The sequence below is a fragment of the Sinohyriopsis cumingii genome, chromosome 10, assembly GCF_028554795.1.
Source record: "Sinohyriopsis cumingii isolate HCF-2022 chromosome 10, ASM2855479v2, whole genome shotgun sequence".
In the NCBI taxonomy this organism is placed as follows: domain Eukaryota; kingdom Metazoa; phylum Mollusca; class Bivalvia; order Unionida; family Unionidae; genus Sinohyriopsis; species Sinohyriopsis cumingii.
This window is the reverse complement of record NC_142970.1, coordinates 71,406,414-71,421,538: the sequence shown is the minus strand read 5'-3', so window position 1 is coordinate 71,421,538 and position 15,125 is coordinate 71,406,414. Positions and strand designations below refer to the sequence as shown.

The 15,125-nt window shown below is 34.0% G+C and overlaps 1 protein-coding gene across 1 annotated transcript in view; it reads right to left on the bottom strand.

The window, feature by feature from the left end:
* LOC149790372 (uncharacterized) overlaps positions 1-15,125 on the bottom strand; it is a 273,840-nt gene that overhangs the window by 8,643 nt on the left and 250,072 nt on the right. The window contains exons 53-54 of the mRNA XM_089973208.1: positions 11,673-12,001; positions 4,829-5,030 (exon numbers count right to left, since the gene is read on the bottom strand). Coding sequence (XP_089829334.1) covers positions 4,829-5,030; positions 11,673-12,001 — 531 coding nt within the window. The remainder of the gene's footprint in view (positions 1-4,828; positions 5,031-11,672; positions 12,002-15,125) is intronic.

Genomic DNA, 15,125 nt, shown 5'->3' with positions numbered 1-15,125 from the left:
TTGATTCAAATATACCCCAGTTTAGATATATCCTTATTTGAATATACCCTGATTTGAAATTACCCTGATTCAAATATACCCCAATTTGTATTTGTCCTTATTTGAATATACCCTGGTTTATAATTACCTTGGTTCAAATATACCCCAATTTGCATATATCCTTATTTGAATATTCCCTGGTTTTTAATTACCTTGATTCATATATACCCCAATTTGTATATATCCATTTTTGAATATACCCTGATTTGTAATTACCCTGATTCAAATATTCCCCAATTTGTATATATCCTTATTTGATTATACACTAATTTGTAATTACCCTGATTCAAACAGACCCCAATGTGTATATATATCCTTATTGAATACACCCTAATTTGTAATTACCTTGATTCAAATATGCCCCAGTTTGTACATATCCTTATTTGAATATACACCTCTCCCTCGATAACTTGTGCACAACTGGGTCCACAAACATAGACTGCACTATAAGCTTGAAGGCACAAGTTACTGAGGGACCTCCAAAAATTTAAAAAATAATTGCTTTGACAGCGAGAAAACTGGGGCGGGGGGCAGGCGGAGTTGGGGAACTGGGCTGTTTATTGACTCAATCCTCATTTTACAATCACGTTGATAATAATTTTTGAAAATGTGCTTTTACTAATGAAGTTGTTTGTTATTCTGTTTAAATAACATTTATTTTCAAAATGTCCAACATATGAAAGATCGTTCCAACTGGTTACAACAACCATCATGTGTACGCGTAAAAAAAATCTGTGTATTACGTAACTGCTTTTTGTTTTCTTGATGTGTCTGGTTCCCGTAATCGTGTTTAATATTAACCTGCAAAATCGAGAGTCCCAAGAGCAGGGAACTAGACTAAATGTTGACACACCACACAAGATTCCTTTTCTTCAAAAAACATTTATTTCGTGAGACAATCGTCTACGTTGAAACTCATTTTTTGTATGGCTCAGTTAGTACATTATTGATGTCATGAATTAATTGTTATTAATAATGAAGCTTCTTATCATCCTTGAGGATATCTCTAAGTGCCAGTTCAAGAATTCTCTGAAACTCGCTTGCCCACAATGGTCCGTATCTGTGAAATCAAACTCTTTATTTTACGAAGTATTTGTTTCGCTTGGCTGCCTTGTTATCTTTGATCACAGTTATGAAAGAGTTGGTTAATTTAAGGTAGTTTATGTTACAAACACAAATGAAGTGAGTTCACCCGACATATGACTGGGGCAAGCTAGATTTTAAGTTTGTAGGATTTTCGTGCCTTTTAACTTTTCTTTAATTCCACCTTCTTTGTTTGATTCAAAAGACATAATTAGCATGATAATACAAAGGAGGCCAGCTTTTAATTCAATGCAACAATACAACATATACTTCCGGAAGTCAGTTATCAAAACACAGTCGGCACCTAGATTGAAGCATTTTACGTTTCATTACAAGAGGACACATTGCATTTATGACGATTACACTTAAAAGGAACTAAAAGATAGAACTAGAACACAAATTTCAATTAATAAAAAAATTATTTAATTTGTATTTATTTATGAACTCGGCGTGAGTGACATTTTCATTGATCAAAATTTCCTTACATATTGTTAATTGTGGGTACTAGGAATGTTGTTAGGAAAGAAATTGTAAAAAAATTGTATGACCTATTTTTAAATTTGATATTTCATAGTGTTGATTAAAATTTCCAGGTCCCATCTATTGTTTTCGATGATAAAACAAGCAATACATCAAAGTTTCCATTACCAATTTTGATCACGATTTTCTTCAAGTTCAACAAATAGGGATCAGTTTTGGGGGTATTTTCTGGTTTAAAAAATGGGATCCATGCCTGACCCCACATTATAAGTGGGTGCGTGAGTTATCAGGGCACAAGTTATCGAGGGAGTGGTGTACCCTGATTGGTAATTACCCTGATTCAAATATACCCAGTTTGTTTATATCCTGATCTGAATATATCCTGGTTGTATAAACTTGAATGATGCTTTCTGTCACATTTGGTTGAAAACTGGTCAAATGGTTTTTGAGAAATCACAAAAAGAAATGTTCACAGATGCATGATGAACAATGCATAATGGACACAGGACCTTTTGAAAGCTCACATACCTTATGTCTAGGTGACTAAAAGTTAAAGGAATAATTTAAGCAAGCTGATTTAAAAAGAAGGAGCTCTATGGAAACCAGTATGGCCAGTATAATATATGTTATTTGAAAAACTTGGACATTAAATATTAAAATGGTTAAATCAACAAAGAGTGATAACTATGTCTTTGTATAGGCTAACAAAGATGAAAAACTAGGATTCTGTACAAGACAGTTTCTGTTTATATTAATATGTGCATCTTTAGACAATGACCCCAATATTTACAAAGTTTTATGGCAATTCATTTAAAAGTGAGACATGATTTTGCTATTCACTGCATTCTGCTGTAAGATAGAAAGGGCAATAACCCATACACAAAATGCATTAGCACAGTGGTCTCTTGATGTGTCAGGTCATGTCCATAATACTTATCAAGTTTCTAGGCAATCCGTCGAAAATTGCAGGATTAGTTTCATTCACAAGACATAGTGACAGACAGAAGGATGGACACAGAATAAGAATTCTATATAACCCCACCTCTACAATGCTGGCAAATTTCATTTGATACAGTGCAATCCACCCTAACCATTGAAATGCACTTTTGTATTTACAGCATGTTCTTTTCAAGTCAATGAATTCCAGAACTTTCATTGTACTACTTTGTTATAATTATTTTTCTATTCATTGATTTGCCTGGTCTTTAGGGGGAGCCATGGTGGCTCAATGATTAGTGCATTGGACTTGTGAATCCAACTACATGTATTAAGACAACTGTGGTGTGTCCCAGGCCAAGGCATGTTACCTCAATTGCCTGTAAATAACCTATTTGTGTTGCTGAAGAGTAAAAATTCAAATGCCAATCTGCAGATTAATGATTACTGAGTTTAACGCAGCATAGATAATATAGTGTTGTGTGTTTGATGGAGCACATGTTGGCTTAAATAAAAAATGTTGGCATATTGCAGTTTTTCTTATAAGGGAGGTAATCCAGTGTACAATTTACAAGTAGGCCTCAGAGGTTGTGGCCTAGTTGTGTTAGGGTTTCTGACTGGTTTTGAACCAGTTTCAGGATAGATGCTGTGAAAGGCATGTGTAAATTTCTCATTTTGAGATAGAAACATTCAACAAAAAATAAACAAAATTACAAATGTCTACAAAAATTCAAAAAGAAAATCATTAACACTACAATATTCAATGTATGCAACAGAACTGTCAAGGTGTCTAACTTTACATGACATCACCATGCCAGTCTAAAGGGTAAATCCAATTGATATAGCCACAGCCCAGTCTGTAACAGGTGCTACCCATGTCCAGTCTAAAGAGTAAATCCAATTGATATAGCTACAGCCCAGTCTGTAACAGGTACTACCCATGTCCAGTCTAAAGGGTAAATCCAATTGATATAGCTACAGCCCAGTCTGTAACAGGTGCTACCCATGTCCAGTCTAAAGGGTAACATGATTTTAGTGCATCCTATGTAATAATTTAGGGCTATATGTGTTCAACACACTACTGCTTTTTAAATTACTTGATTTATTTTGGTCCATCAATTTAATTTCAAGGAAGGTATGACATTTATTTATTTTACAGCTGTTTTCACATTATCTGAGCTGACTTATATTAGCAATTATTACAGTAAATACCTATTTTAAAATTATTTAAAATCAAATTTTTTAAAATATGGAAATAGAGAACTGTGACATTGTTAGAACATGGAAGGAAATAGAAAACTGACATTGTTAGAACATGGAAGGAAACAGAAAACTGTGACATTGTTAGAACATGGAATAAATATACCAGAATACAATATGCACAATTCTAAGCCAATTCCTTTAGCAGGTGTTTGGGTGAGCACAAGCAATTATTTGCAGAGCCTCTATCAGATCCTGTTCATTCTTTGGGATCTAGGAAGAAAGGTCACTTTAGTCACCAGTGACTCTGGCCTGCCTGGTTACATTGTGTAGGCATGTCAGTTCATCTCCTGGAATCTATGGTATTTAACTATTGGGTTTGCTTCAACTGTAACCAGATTAATCTACTGTTTGTGTTTGACTTATTTCAGAATTAATACTGCTAGTGGGGTCTGCTATTAAACATGTCTTTAAGGGGAGGCAACCTCTGGAATCCAGCAGATATTGCCAGTGCAGGCTCCAGAACTCTGAATATGTTTTTATGTTCCTAAGATGAAGAGTTAAGTAAAGAGTATTACCTTCATTAGTGAATATGCTCCTACTATCATTGCCATAAAGTGGCATCCATGTCCATAAATCTACTAAATGTGAACAAAATGCACCATTTAGCATTAAAGTAAAACCTGTCTTGAAAGGACACTGCTATGAGACCACCTGTCTTAAGAGACCAAATTCTCAATTTACAGGTCAATCTTTTAAATAGTGCAATGATGCATGTCTTAAAAAAGCATTTATGTTGACAGAAGTGGTCTCTGAAAGCAGGTTTTATTGCGTAATCAAATACCCAAACTGGGACTCCAACAGGTTTTACTGTGTAATCAAATCCTTAATTGGGACTTCTACAGGTTTTACTGTGTAATCAAATCCTCAAAATGGGACTCCTACAGGTTTTACTGTGTAATCAAATCAATTAGGTTTTACTGTGAAATCGAATCCTCAATTGGGACTCCATCAGATTTTACCGTGTAATCAAAATGGGGACTCCTTACTATGATAAAAATTCTATTTGATCACACCATTCTATCTTTACCTTTGCTTGGAGGGATTGTTGCCACTGTAAATGTTGTGTTCACTCGATCACTACGACTATCAACAAGATTGATCCCAGTCACAAAGGCCGTGTAGTTTCCTTCAGTAAGATTTAACTTCTGCAGTTCCATGTATGTGTAGGACCCCTGGGGTTGACCAATAATGATTGTGGACAGGTCCACCCCATCTCCTTTCAATCTCACCTGAAATGGATGGGCATCTTAAAGTATTAAATTCAAAGTGCCTTAGGCAAAGGATAAAATACGTAGACTTACATTGGTGTTATTTTCATATGAAACAAATTGTTGCTAAATGAACACTGTATATACTCAATTAAACCAAATTCATACTGTGTATACTCACTCAAACCAATTGTATACTGTATAGTGCCAAACCAAATGCATATGATATATACTCACTCAAAAGAAATGCATACTTTAAATGCCCACTCAAATCAAATTCATATTGTAAAGAGTAAAACCTGCCTTGAGAGACCACTGTTATGTGAGACCACCTGGTTTGAGAGATCATAATTTTCTGGCAAAAGGGGTGATCTTTCAAGACAGGTTCGATAATCAAACCAAATGCACATTGAATATCCTCAAACCAAATGCATACTGTATATACTCAAACCAAATGCATACTGTATAATCAAACCAAATGCATATTGAATATCCTCAAATCAAATGCATACTGTATATTACTAAAACCAAATGCATACTATATAATCAAACCAAATGCATATTGAATATCCTCAAACCAAATGCATACTGTATAAACTCAAACCAAATGCATACTGTATATACTCAAATCAAATGCATACTGTATATACTCAATCAAACCAACTGCAAACTGCAAAGACCCATCAGTTTATTAGCAGTAATCACTAGAACAAAACAACAATACAGACTCTTATCTGCTGGTCCATTATGTGACTGCAGATCAGGGTCTATGTTGTCTGCAGTTGGACTTGACTTATAAGTGAGCATATACTGTACTTACAAAGTATTAGGTCACAGTGTAAAAAAGCAATTTTACTATATGACTGTGATGCTAATAAAGGTGAATAGTGATAATGTGGAGTCGTTATAGCAATATATATATATATATATATATATATATATATATATATATATATATATATATATATATACACACACACACACATATATATACAAAACAACATATACCTGTATATATACAGGACTACAAAAGTGTTTGTTCTGAGTGGACAGAATGAATGAGTTTGATTTTGGATACGGATGTGTCAAATGCTGTCAGGCTGAGATATATTCATAAACCATGTGAAATGAGTTCTTCCCCCAGCATTGAACAAAACACGAATGCAGTTTTTATCTGTTACATAGAACGAGTTTTATGCTTTACTTTCAGCTTCTCAGTGTGTATGAAATTCCAAAGAAAAGATATACAAGTACAACTGAAATTACTGATGAATGAAGTCAATGAAAAATGCCTAAGTCATTTCAATATGGGTGTGAGATAAAGAAATACAGATCAATCATGTAAGATTAAAGGGTACATAACACACCTCTCTCTCAATAAATTGCACCATGATAACTCACAAACCCGCTTATAATACAGGGTTAGTCATGGATCACATTATTTTTACTACAAAGTACCAAAAATCTGACACCTATCTGATGAACATAAGATCACAATCCAAACTGGTAACCAAAACCTTGATATATCACTTGTTTTACTGTATAAGAAAAAAACGTTAATATGACCTGGAAATTGGAATCAACATTAAGAAATCATCAACTTTTAACAAGAACTCATGGATTTTGTAAAAATTTCTTTGCAAACAACATTTTTGGTACGCTGTAAATAACAGTATGCAACCAAATTTTGATCAATGAAATTGTCAGTAATGCTACTTGAGGCAGCACTTTAATAAATAAATACCATTTAAATAAGAATTTTATCAAGTGAAATGCGTGTTTTAGTTCTATCTTTCAGTTTGGTTTAAGTGTAATGATCATAAATACAATGTCACCCTGCTGTATTCAAATGTGAAATATGTCACTCTACCATAATAGCTATGTCCATGAGCATTTTTAGGAGAACCTAAATAAGTGCCACCATTGTTATTATACCTAATTTGTGTAAGTATTTGCTGTATTTGTTGCACTGAATTAAAAGCTGACCTCCTTGTATTACCATCTTAATTACATCTTTTGTATTAAATAAAGGGGGTAGATTAACTAAAAAGATAAAAGGCATGCAAATCCAATCTGCTTAAGAGATAGTGGCCCCAGTTGAGTGTCCGATCAAACTATTGTGATCAATCTAACACCATTACAATTTATTTTTTGTGTGTGAATGTAGTATAATTAAACTACCTTAAATTAACACTCATTTACAAATGTTATCAATGATAGCAAGACAACCAAGTGAAATGAATACTTAATGATATAAAACTCTATTTCACAGATACATTTTATTAATGATAAGCTAGTTTCAGAGTTTGTAGTTAATTTGTAATTCATTAATTGACACTCGGAGTTTGTAGTTAATTTGTAATTCATTAATTGGCACTTGGAGTTTGTAGTTAATTTGTAATTCATTAATTGGCACTATGGAGAGTTCCTCACTGATGAAAATTAGTTTCACTATTACTTGCAATGAAATCATGGCATCAATATTTTATTACAGAACAATAAAACAAAATTGACTTTGATAATGACGGCTGTTTCACAAACTAAATGTTGCTTTCTTTAACATCTTAATTTGAATCAATAACTAGTTTGGTTCCCTGCCGTAAACAGGCCTGCCAACATTGAAAAAAATCAAAATCAGGAATATGCCCCCAAATCACCATAAAAAATCAGGAGGCAGGGTAAAAAATTGGGCGATACAAGAATAAAGTGTATATATCATGATGATAAAGATGTTTACTTTTGTTATTTCGGTCCATTGTATGTTGCAGATTTGCATTTCTGCTAAGGTTCATCATTTATTTGTCCTTTGGTGCCAAATTTGCTAACAAGAATAGCTTCCAGGGTTGATGCTTACAGGCCAGCTCTTTAATTGGTTCTGTTTTTTCTGACCATTGAGAATGCTCTCTCAGCATTGCTGTTGCTGTGCGGTATTGAAACTATTGATAGCATTACTCTCCCAAGGGTTGGAAACAACAGTTGGCCAGATCCATCCTGTTTTTATTCTGACAGCAACCCACTTACTTATTCATGCAAGCATTGCAGATGTGTCTAAACAATCTGTAGTATATTTTAAGGACCTGGGCTTTTTCTCCAACCGAAAGGAAGGATTCAACACTGATGATCTGCATAGATAGTTTCAGCTTTACCAAATCTACAATTCTGATGCAAAATTGAATGTGGAAAGAGCCGATCATCAGTGGCAGAATGCATGATAGGCCCAGCGAGTCAAAGAACCTCCTATATTTTTGATCCCATTTCTTTTTCTTGCCTGGTGAAAATTCATCAGTTACTTCCTTTTCTTTTTTTTTGTTTGCTTCTTGCTGAGAAACTTATCCATTATGTTGCTGTGATTTGCTGATGGGGTCGGATAAAGAGAACCATACTGTGAGACAATCTCTTTGTATTGGTGGATGAAAACCAGAAATCAAGCTGGATATGATAAAGTACTAAGAAACATACCAGACACAAAAAAAACAGAAACAGAAACAGAAAATGTTTATGTAATAAATAAAAATAAGTTTGTTTTTCTCAGGGAGTCTTCTGATCTTTTCAGTAGGGTTGGCTTAGCTTAGTCTGTGCTTAGTATGCTCCTTGCATTGCATTCCACAAGTGTAGAGAGCAAAGCTGGGAGTAGACAACTCGGGGAACCAAACTACTCAACAACAACATAAAGCTGTGATGTAAATACAGAATGTTTTCATCATTCAGGACAGAGATGTCATCTGGATAACATAGGTACTGGCCTCGAAGACGTAAAACCTAACAAAGGGTGGAAGCTAGGAGCAGGAAGATCATGCCCCCACATGCTGTCAGCGATTTACAGCGGACAAAATGGCAACATTAGCACCAGCCCTACCAGTAGAGATGTATGCAGTTAAAGCAGAGCTGATAGCAGAAAGCTTACAACCCACCTCAACAAATGAAGCTAGCACCTTACAATAAATTCTACTGGTTGGAACACCACTAGCCCGAACTGGGGGGAGCTACGTTGATGAAATTCACAATATTTATAGTCACATAAATACTACTGATGCTGAAGTTATCTGATGTGCATGTCAGTGTTCACATTGTAACTGTCACAATAATTTCTCAATTTTTGCAGCAAGTATATTATACTTCTCTCTTTTCATAACAAATCTGTAAAATAAACACACAAATACATCAACCATATACAAATAGTCCCATACATTCACTTTTCTTTTTCTACAATGGACACAACCTGTTGATATGCCAGTTGAGCTCTTTTTGTGGCTTTGGCAAAGATTTCTATAGCCTTCCTTTTTGTCACAAATGACTTTTTCAGCTTAATGTACAATTGTTTCTTTTCCTTCTCAATGACAGCCTTTTTCCTCTCAAGCTGGTGCTTGTATTATATGCAGTGTGCATATTCTGACAGAGGGCTATATCTGTTCTCTCATGCAAGAAATCTTTCTTCTTATAGTAATTAACTGCACTTTTCCAGATGCCTTCTGAGCTTCAACCTTTCCGTATGCAGCTTTTTTTGTAGGTGATATTCCAAACTCTTCCAACCGTGATTACCATAATTCAGATCTTTATTGCAGAGGTCCAAAATGCCAGTCCTCTAGCATTCAGTTTTCTTATAAACTGACAAACTAAATTTCCATCAACATTTAACTCCAGCCATTCCCATTTCCATGGTTTTTAAATCTTTATCTAAACTTTTCATGTGATGGTCTCTCTCAACAACTCAGGACGCCATAGTTTGCAAGCATGCTTCTTTTTTCCATTGCCATCAGTTTCCATTACATGAAGATTCATTGGATGAATTTAAACCTTTGACCAATCAGAATGCTCTTTACGAGAGTCATGTGCTAACTAATATATGGAACAAATAATTTACACAGGTCTTTGTAGAATGGGAGTGGACAGACTGTTTTTAAAAACCCCGAATCGGAGATGATAAAAAATTGGACTATATCAAGAAAAATCTGATTCAAGTCAGGAGAAAGGCAGAATTCCACTTTAAAACAGAGAAAAATCATGTGTGTATACCACTGAAATTGCCTAAATGATATACGGTTTTCATTTTGGCTTAAAAACCATTTTGACTATATCTCTATTTTAATATTCTAATTTGAAATGAGGAATGATTCTGCCTAGAAAGGAATGGTTGGCAACTGTTGATTTTATCCCTATCTTCAACAAAATATTATTTTTAGTAACAAATTTTCTTTTGTCCCCAGCATTCGTCATAATTAATGACAGCTTTGTACACAAAATAATATCCCTTTCTTCTGTTTTTGCAAAAATTATTTTCAATCTGACCAAATGGGGAGACAACATGGTTCACCACTGTAACTGAACTGACTACAACTTTCATTTAAAATAACTAATATTTTCAACAAATGAATGTCATTGCAAGACTGAAAAAATGAAAAGAGAAACATTGAGTCCAGGATTTTCAATCAATATTACATAGTTATTGGAGTTCAAAATTGCCGGATTTATTCATGTACTGAACTGCTGTACACCGAGAGCTGTTTAATATACTTTAGTGCAGTATAGCAGATGATAGCATTCTGTCAAATAAAGACATAAAAATACTAAGTTTCATGTTGTTTTCTTTTAACCAATTCAGTTGACAAATCAATTCAAATACAGCGGTTAAATTTTGGTACTGCGTTATATGCAGAATCATATTATAATAAAGTACATTATAATGAGGGAGAGTGATCAAAGGAAACCTAGCATTTCATTAACAATTTTGTTAAATGCATCATTATGGTCCATTTCAAGACAAGCACAAGTCACATGACTTTCATGAAATGCTTCATTATGGTCCATTTCAGAGACAAGTGTAAGTCCATAACAATTTTCTCCACAATCTGTCTTACTGCATAAATTAGAAGGATGTTCACACAACATGGATGCCCATGCCAATTTGGTGCAGCTGAAGAGCAAACATCTACATAAAACGGGATAGAAAATTGGGACTGCTGAAATCAACCAAGGTCTTCTTCATGCAAAAACTCATACCAAATTTAGCATTGCATCTTCCATGAAGTCCTTCAAAAGTAATTAAGTAGCATTTCTGACACTATTATTTCCCCCTCTATAGGTATGGCAGAGGCATAACAAAAAAAGCTACAGTTTTAAAGCCTGCTTTTGCAATAACAGTAATTGTGCAAGTATCAGCTTAAATTAAAAGTGTGTGTGTGTGTGATTTAGATTTTTAACGTAGCTTTAACAATTTTCAGTCATATCGCTATGATGCCTGCAGAAAGACAGTTTATAGTGAAGTCTAGCACTGGGGCATCATGCCGCAGACATGTAGCATGTCCCACCCGGTCACATTATCCTGACACCAGGCTGACCAGTCCTAACACTAACCTCAATGCTGAGCACCAAGCAAGGCAGCTGAGACCTCCCGCATCCAAGGCAGACACTCCACCACTAGGCCACTGGAGCAGTCTTAAATTAAAATAATGTGAGGCTTCCAAAAGACATCAAGTAATGACCCACTATCAGCAATACAATGCTAAAATTCTATTTTTCCAGTGGTGTTTTTTCAAAAAAAATCTGGTTCAGTAATCATTTAGAATTCTACGGTTTGCTTCAATTCAGTATAATATTGTAAAAGAAAATGTAGTGTCCTTGGGTTGTCAGTTTGAAAAACAACAGGCCATATTAGAAGTTTGTTACCTCATATCTGTTAATGGGAATGATATCCTCAAACCCAGTCCACTTCAACCTAATATTTGTGTTGTTACTCTGATAGCTGTCCATTGCTGTGTACTCTGTGACAGACTGTGGAACCAAAGCCAGGACCACAGACTCTGTATTTGGTGGTGTTGTGACAATCAGCAACCCATCTGAGGACATGACCGAAGAAAGTCCAGCTTGGTTATGGCAGCGAATGGATGAATAAAGTGTTTTGCCATTTATAAGAGCATAAGGTAATTGCACTTTTTCAGATGTTTTGTCTCTAGTTGTTACGTAAGTTTGGATGCTTGTGCCACCTGGACTGGTTCCTGAAAATAATATTAATAATAATAATAATTTATTTAAAGAAGAAGCTCATAAGGTCAACTGACCAGTCTTTCTTGAGGCCTTCAGCAATTACATTTGTACAAGTGATATATATATATATATATATATATATATATATATATATATATATATATATATATATATATAGACAGAGAGAGAGAGAGAGAAAGAGAGAGAGAGTAAAAATGCTGTTAAAAACTAGATAATTGATCTACTGCTACAATAAAATATGCACAAGGCTTTTTGGATGAGTACATAATGAATTCATGCAAGGAGTAGTAGTGAACATGAACATGTGTAAAACAATATAGGTGAGAACATGATAACCATGTTGTACAAAGTAGTAGTAAACTGAATTAACCAAAATCATACAAAGGATTGTTTCTGTAGATGTTAACAAAGAAGCTTATTGAAAACTTGGCATGAGTCAGCTGACTTTATATAAAGTGGTATAAAATTCCATAGTTTGACTCCACAAAAAGCAAAACTCTTCTTATAAAACTCTAACTTGGTTTTGGTAAATACAACTTGTTGTTTGAGATCTTACTTCATACATTTTCAACAACTTTAAAATTACATTTAAGATAATAAGGAGCCAATCCATGTAAGGATTTATTGACTAGAAAACCCTTTTGAAACTAAGTTCTCTGCTAAAATGGAAGCCACATTAGGTTTTTAAAAAGATTTGTTCATGGTGTATCAGCATCAGGAATAACTCTAGCTGCTCTTATTGAAGTTTCAGTAATCTTTCCTGATTTTCTTTATTACTGAACAAAAATATTCTATGTGTGGCATGATATATGCATTGTAGAATATCTTTCTCCATTCTTGAGGGAGATAAGATTTATTCTGTTCAAGAGATAAAGCAGTGATTTAACGTTTTTTAATGACCTTATCAACTTGTATTTTCCAGCACAAGATAGTGTCTATCATGATGCCAAGTAGTTTCCATTTTCAGTCTTGTATATCCATTAATTTTATCATTATTTTGAAATCATTTTTCTCAGCTTTTACTCTTGCTCAGCTGCCTATGATGATGGTTTTTGGTTGCATTTTTCTTCATACCATTGTGTTCACACTACTTATTTTTAGCAAATTTTTATTTAATTTAGTGCTAATCTCATGGCCTTTTGATTCAATGTTATATACTGTTGTGTCATCTGTGAACATGGTGGTGGATAGCTCACTGTGATATGGTAAATCATTGATGTACAGCAGAAAGAGTAATGGTCCAAGAACTGATCCTTGTGGAACACCTGACTTGAACAGTTTCTTATGTGAAAGGTTTTTAATATAGAAACTTCTTGCTGTCCGAAAACCTAAACTGTATAACCAAGTCTTGAAAAGGGGGAAAGTGGTACAGTATTTCAAGTATTTTTTCATACCCTTAAATTTTTTGTACACAATCCAGTTATAAAAATAATTATTTAAATGTTTAATAATTTTTCGTACATATCACTTTGTATTTTTTTTATATAAAAAATACATTAAATTATCAGACATAAAATTTCTACTCAGAAAAGTTTACGTTTACAAAAAAGATCGAAAATAGTGTATTGCCATTTTGTTTTTACAAAAATTAATATTTAATTGTTGATGAGAAAATACAATGATTGATGCATAAGCATGGGCACCTGCAGCATAAGTCAAGGGGGTCATGTGCCCCCCCCCCCCCCGACAAGTTTAATCATGCAAATGAAGCTGAAAATATGTCAAAAAATTCTGTTCAAAATGCTTAGTAAATATTAGCTTTAGTTTCAGACTGCTTACTATACTAACTCTCCTGGCCATGACTGAGTGACCCCCCCCCCCGCAGCAAAATAATCCTGTGGGCGCCCATGTGTATAAGCTCTCTTATTGTCATTACAATATCTACTGGTGTTTATTAACAAATTGATAAAGGACTTCACAGAACATACCTTTAAATATTATCACTAATTAGTTCTCCTTATTAAGTTCGTCAACGTAACAAAACACCACTTGCATTTTAAAATTAGTTCGGAAGACCTTTGATGTTTTCTTATCCAAAAAAAATTACATCTCAGTACACACTAAAGTGAAGACCACAGACCATTGGTCAACTAGTCTTATTGTTTCATTATAGTCATACAAACATAAAATATAAAAACCTAGTTATTTTCTATTGTAAATATGAAAGTCACGGACTCTGTTAAATTGATTTGTATATATATATATATATATATATATATATATATATATATATATATATATATATATATATATATATATATATATGTATGTATATATACACTTTCTTTTAAGTATTTGTTCTGTTTTGACTTGGATATAATTAACATTTTATTGCAAATCTAATCTATGATATACCCCACTATTATCTTTATTGGCAAGTTAGAATAACAAGCAATGCACATGATTGCTTGTCCTTATAACATCTTCTGTATGGACAACAACTTCAATAACACAGTGAAAAATTTTCATTTCCCTACTGGCAGCTTCATTGATTTGACCTCTTCTGTCGATTCTTGCACTCAGTCTGGTTTCAACTGGAATAACCCAAAGGCTAAGCATGTTTAATTACCATGTAAATAACACTGCATAGTCATGTGGTTGTTGTGACAATGTACATAGTAATTAAAACAAGAATGAATTTTTGATTTATCGGTGTTAATTACACTGGACAACAAATTTTTACAAAAGTCATGTTACTGAAATAAAATTAGTCAATTCTTATCAATTTTTATGTGCTGAACACGAATATGACAGTCAAATTGCAAAATTGGCTCTAGTTTTTTTGTAATCTGCAAGAAATTAATGTTTACATAACAAAATGCATTCCAATAGTAAAAGGTCAACTGTAATAGCCTACCTATAAAAAATCAAGTCATTGACTACATCTTAGATTTCTTCGCCTGTCTCTTGTACAGCTGTTCGGGAGCATCTCTGAGGAGTGTCCAGCAGTAGTCAGCCAGCATTGTAGTGGACCATTTTCCCTGGTATCTTTGTTCCATTGTTACGATATCTTGATGAAAACGTTCGCCGTGTTCATCACTAACAATACCACAGTTGCTAGGAAAGAAATCCAAATGGGAATGAAGGAAGTGAATCTTTAGAGACATATTGCAG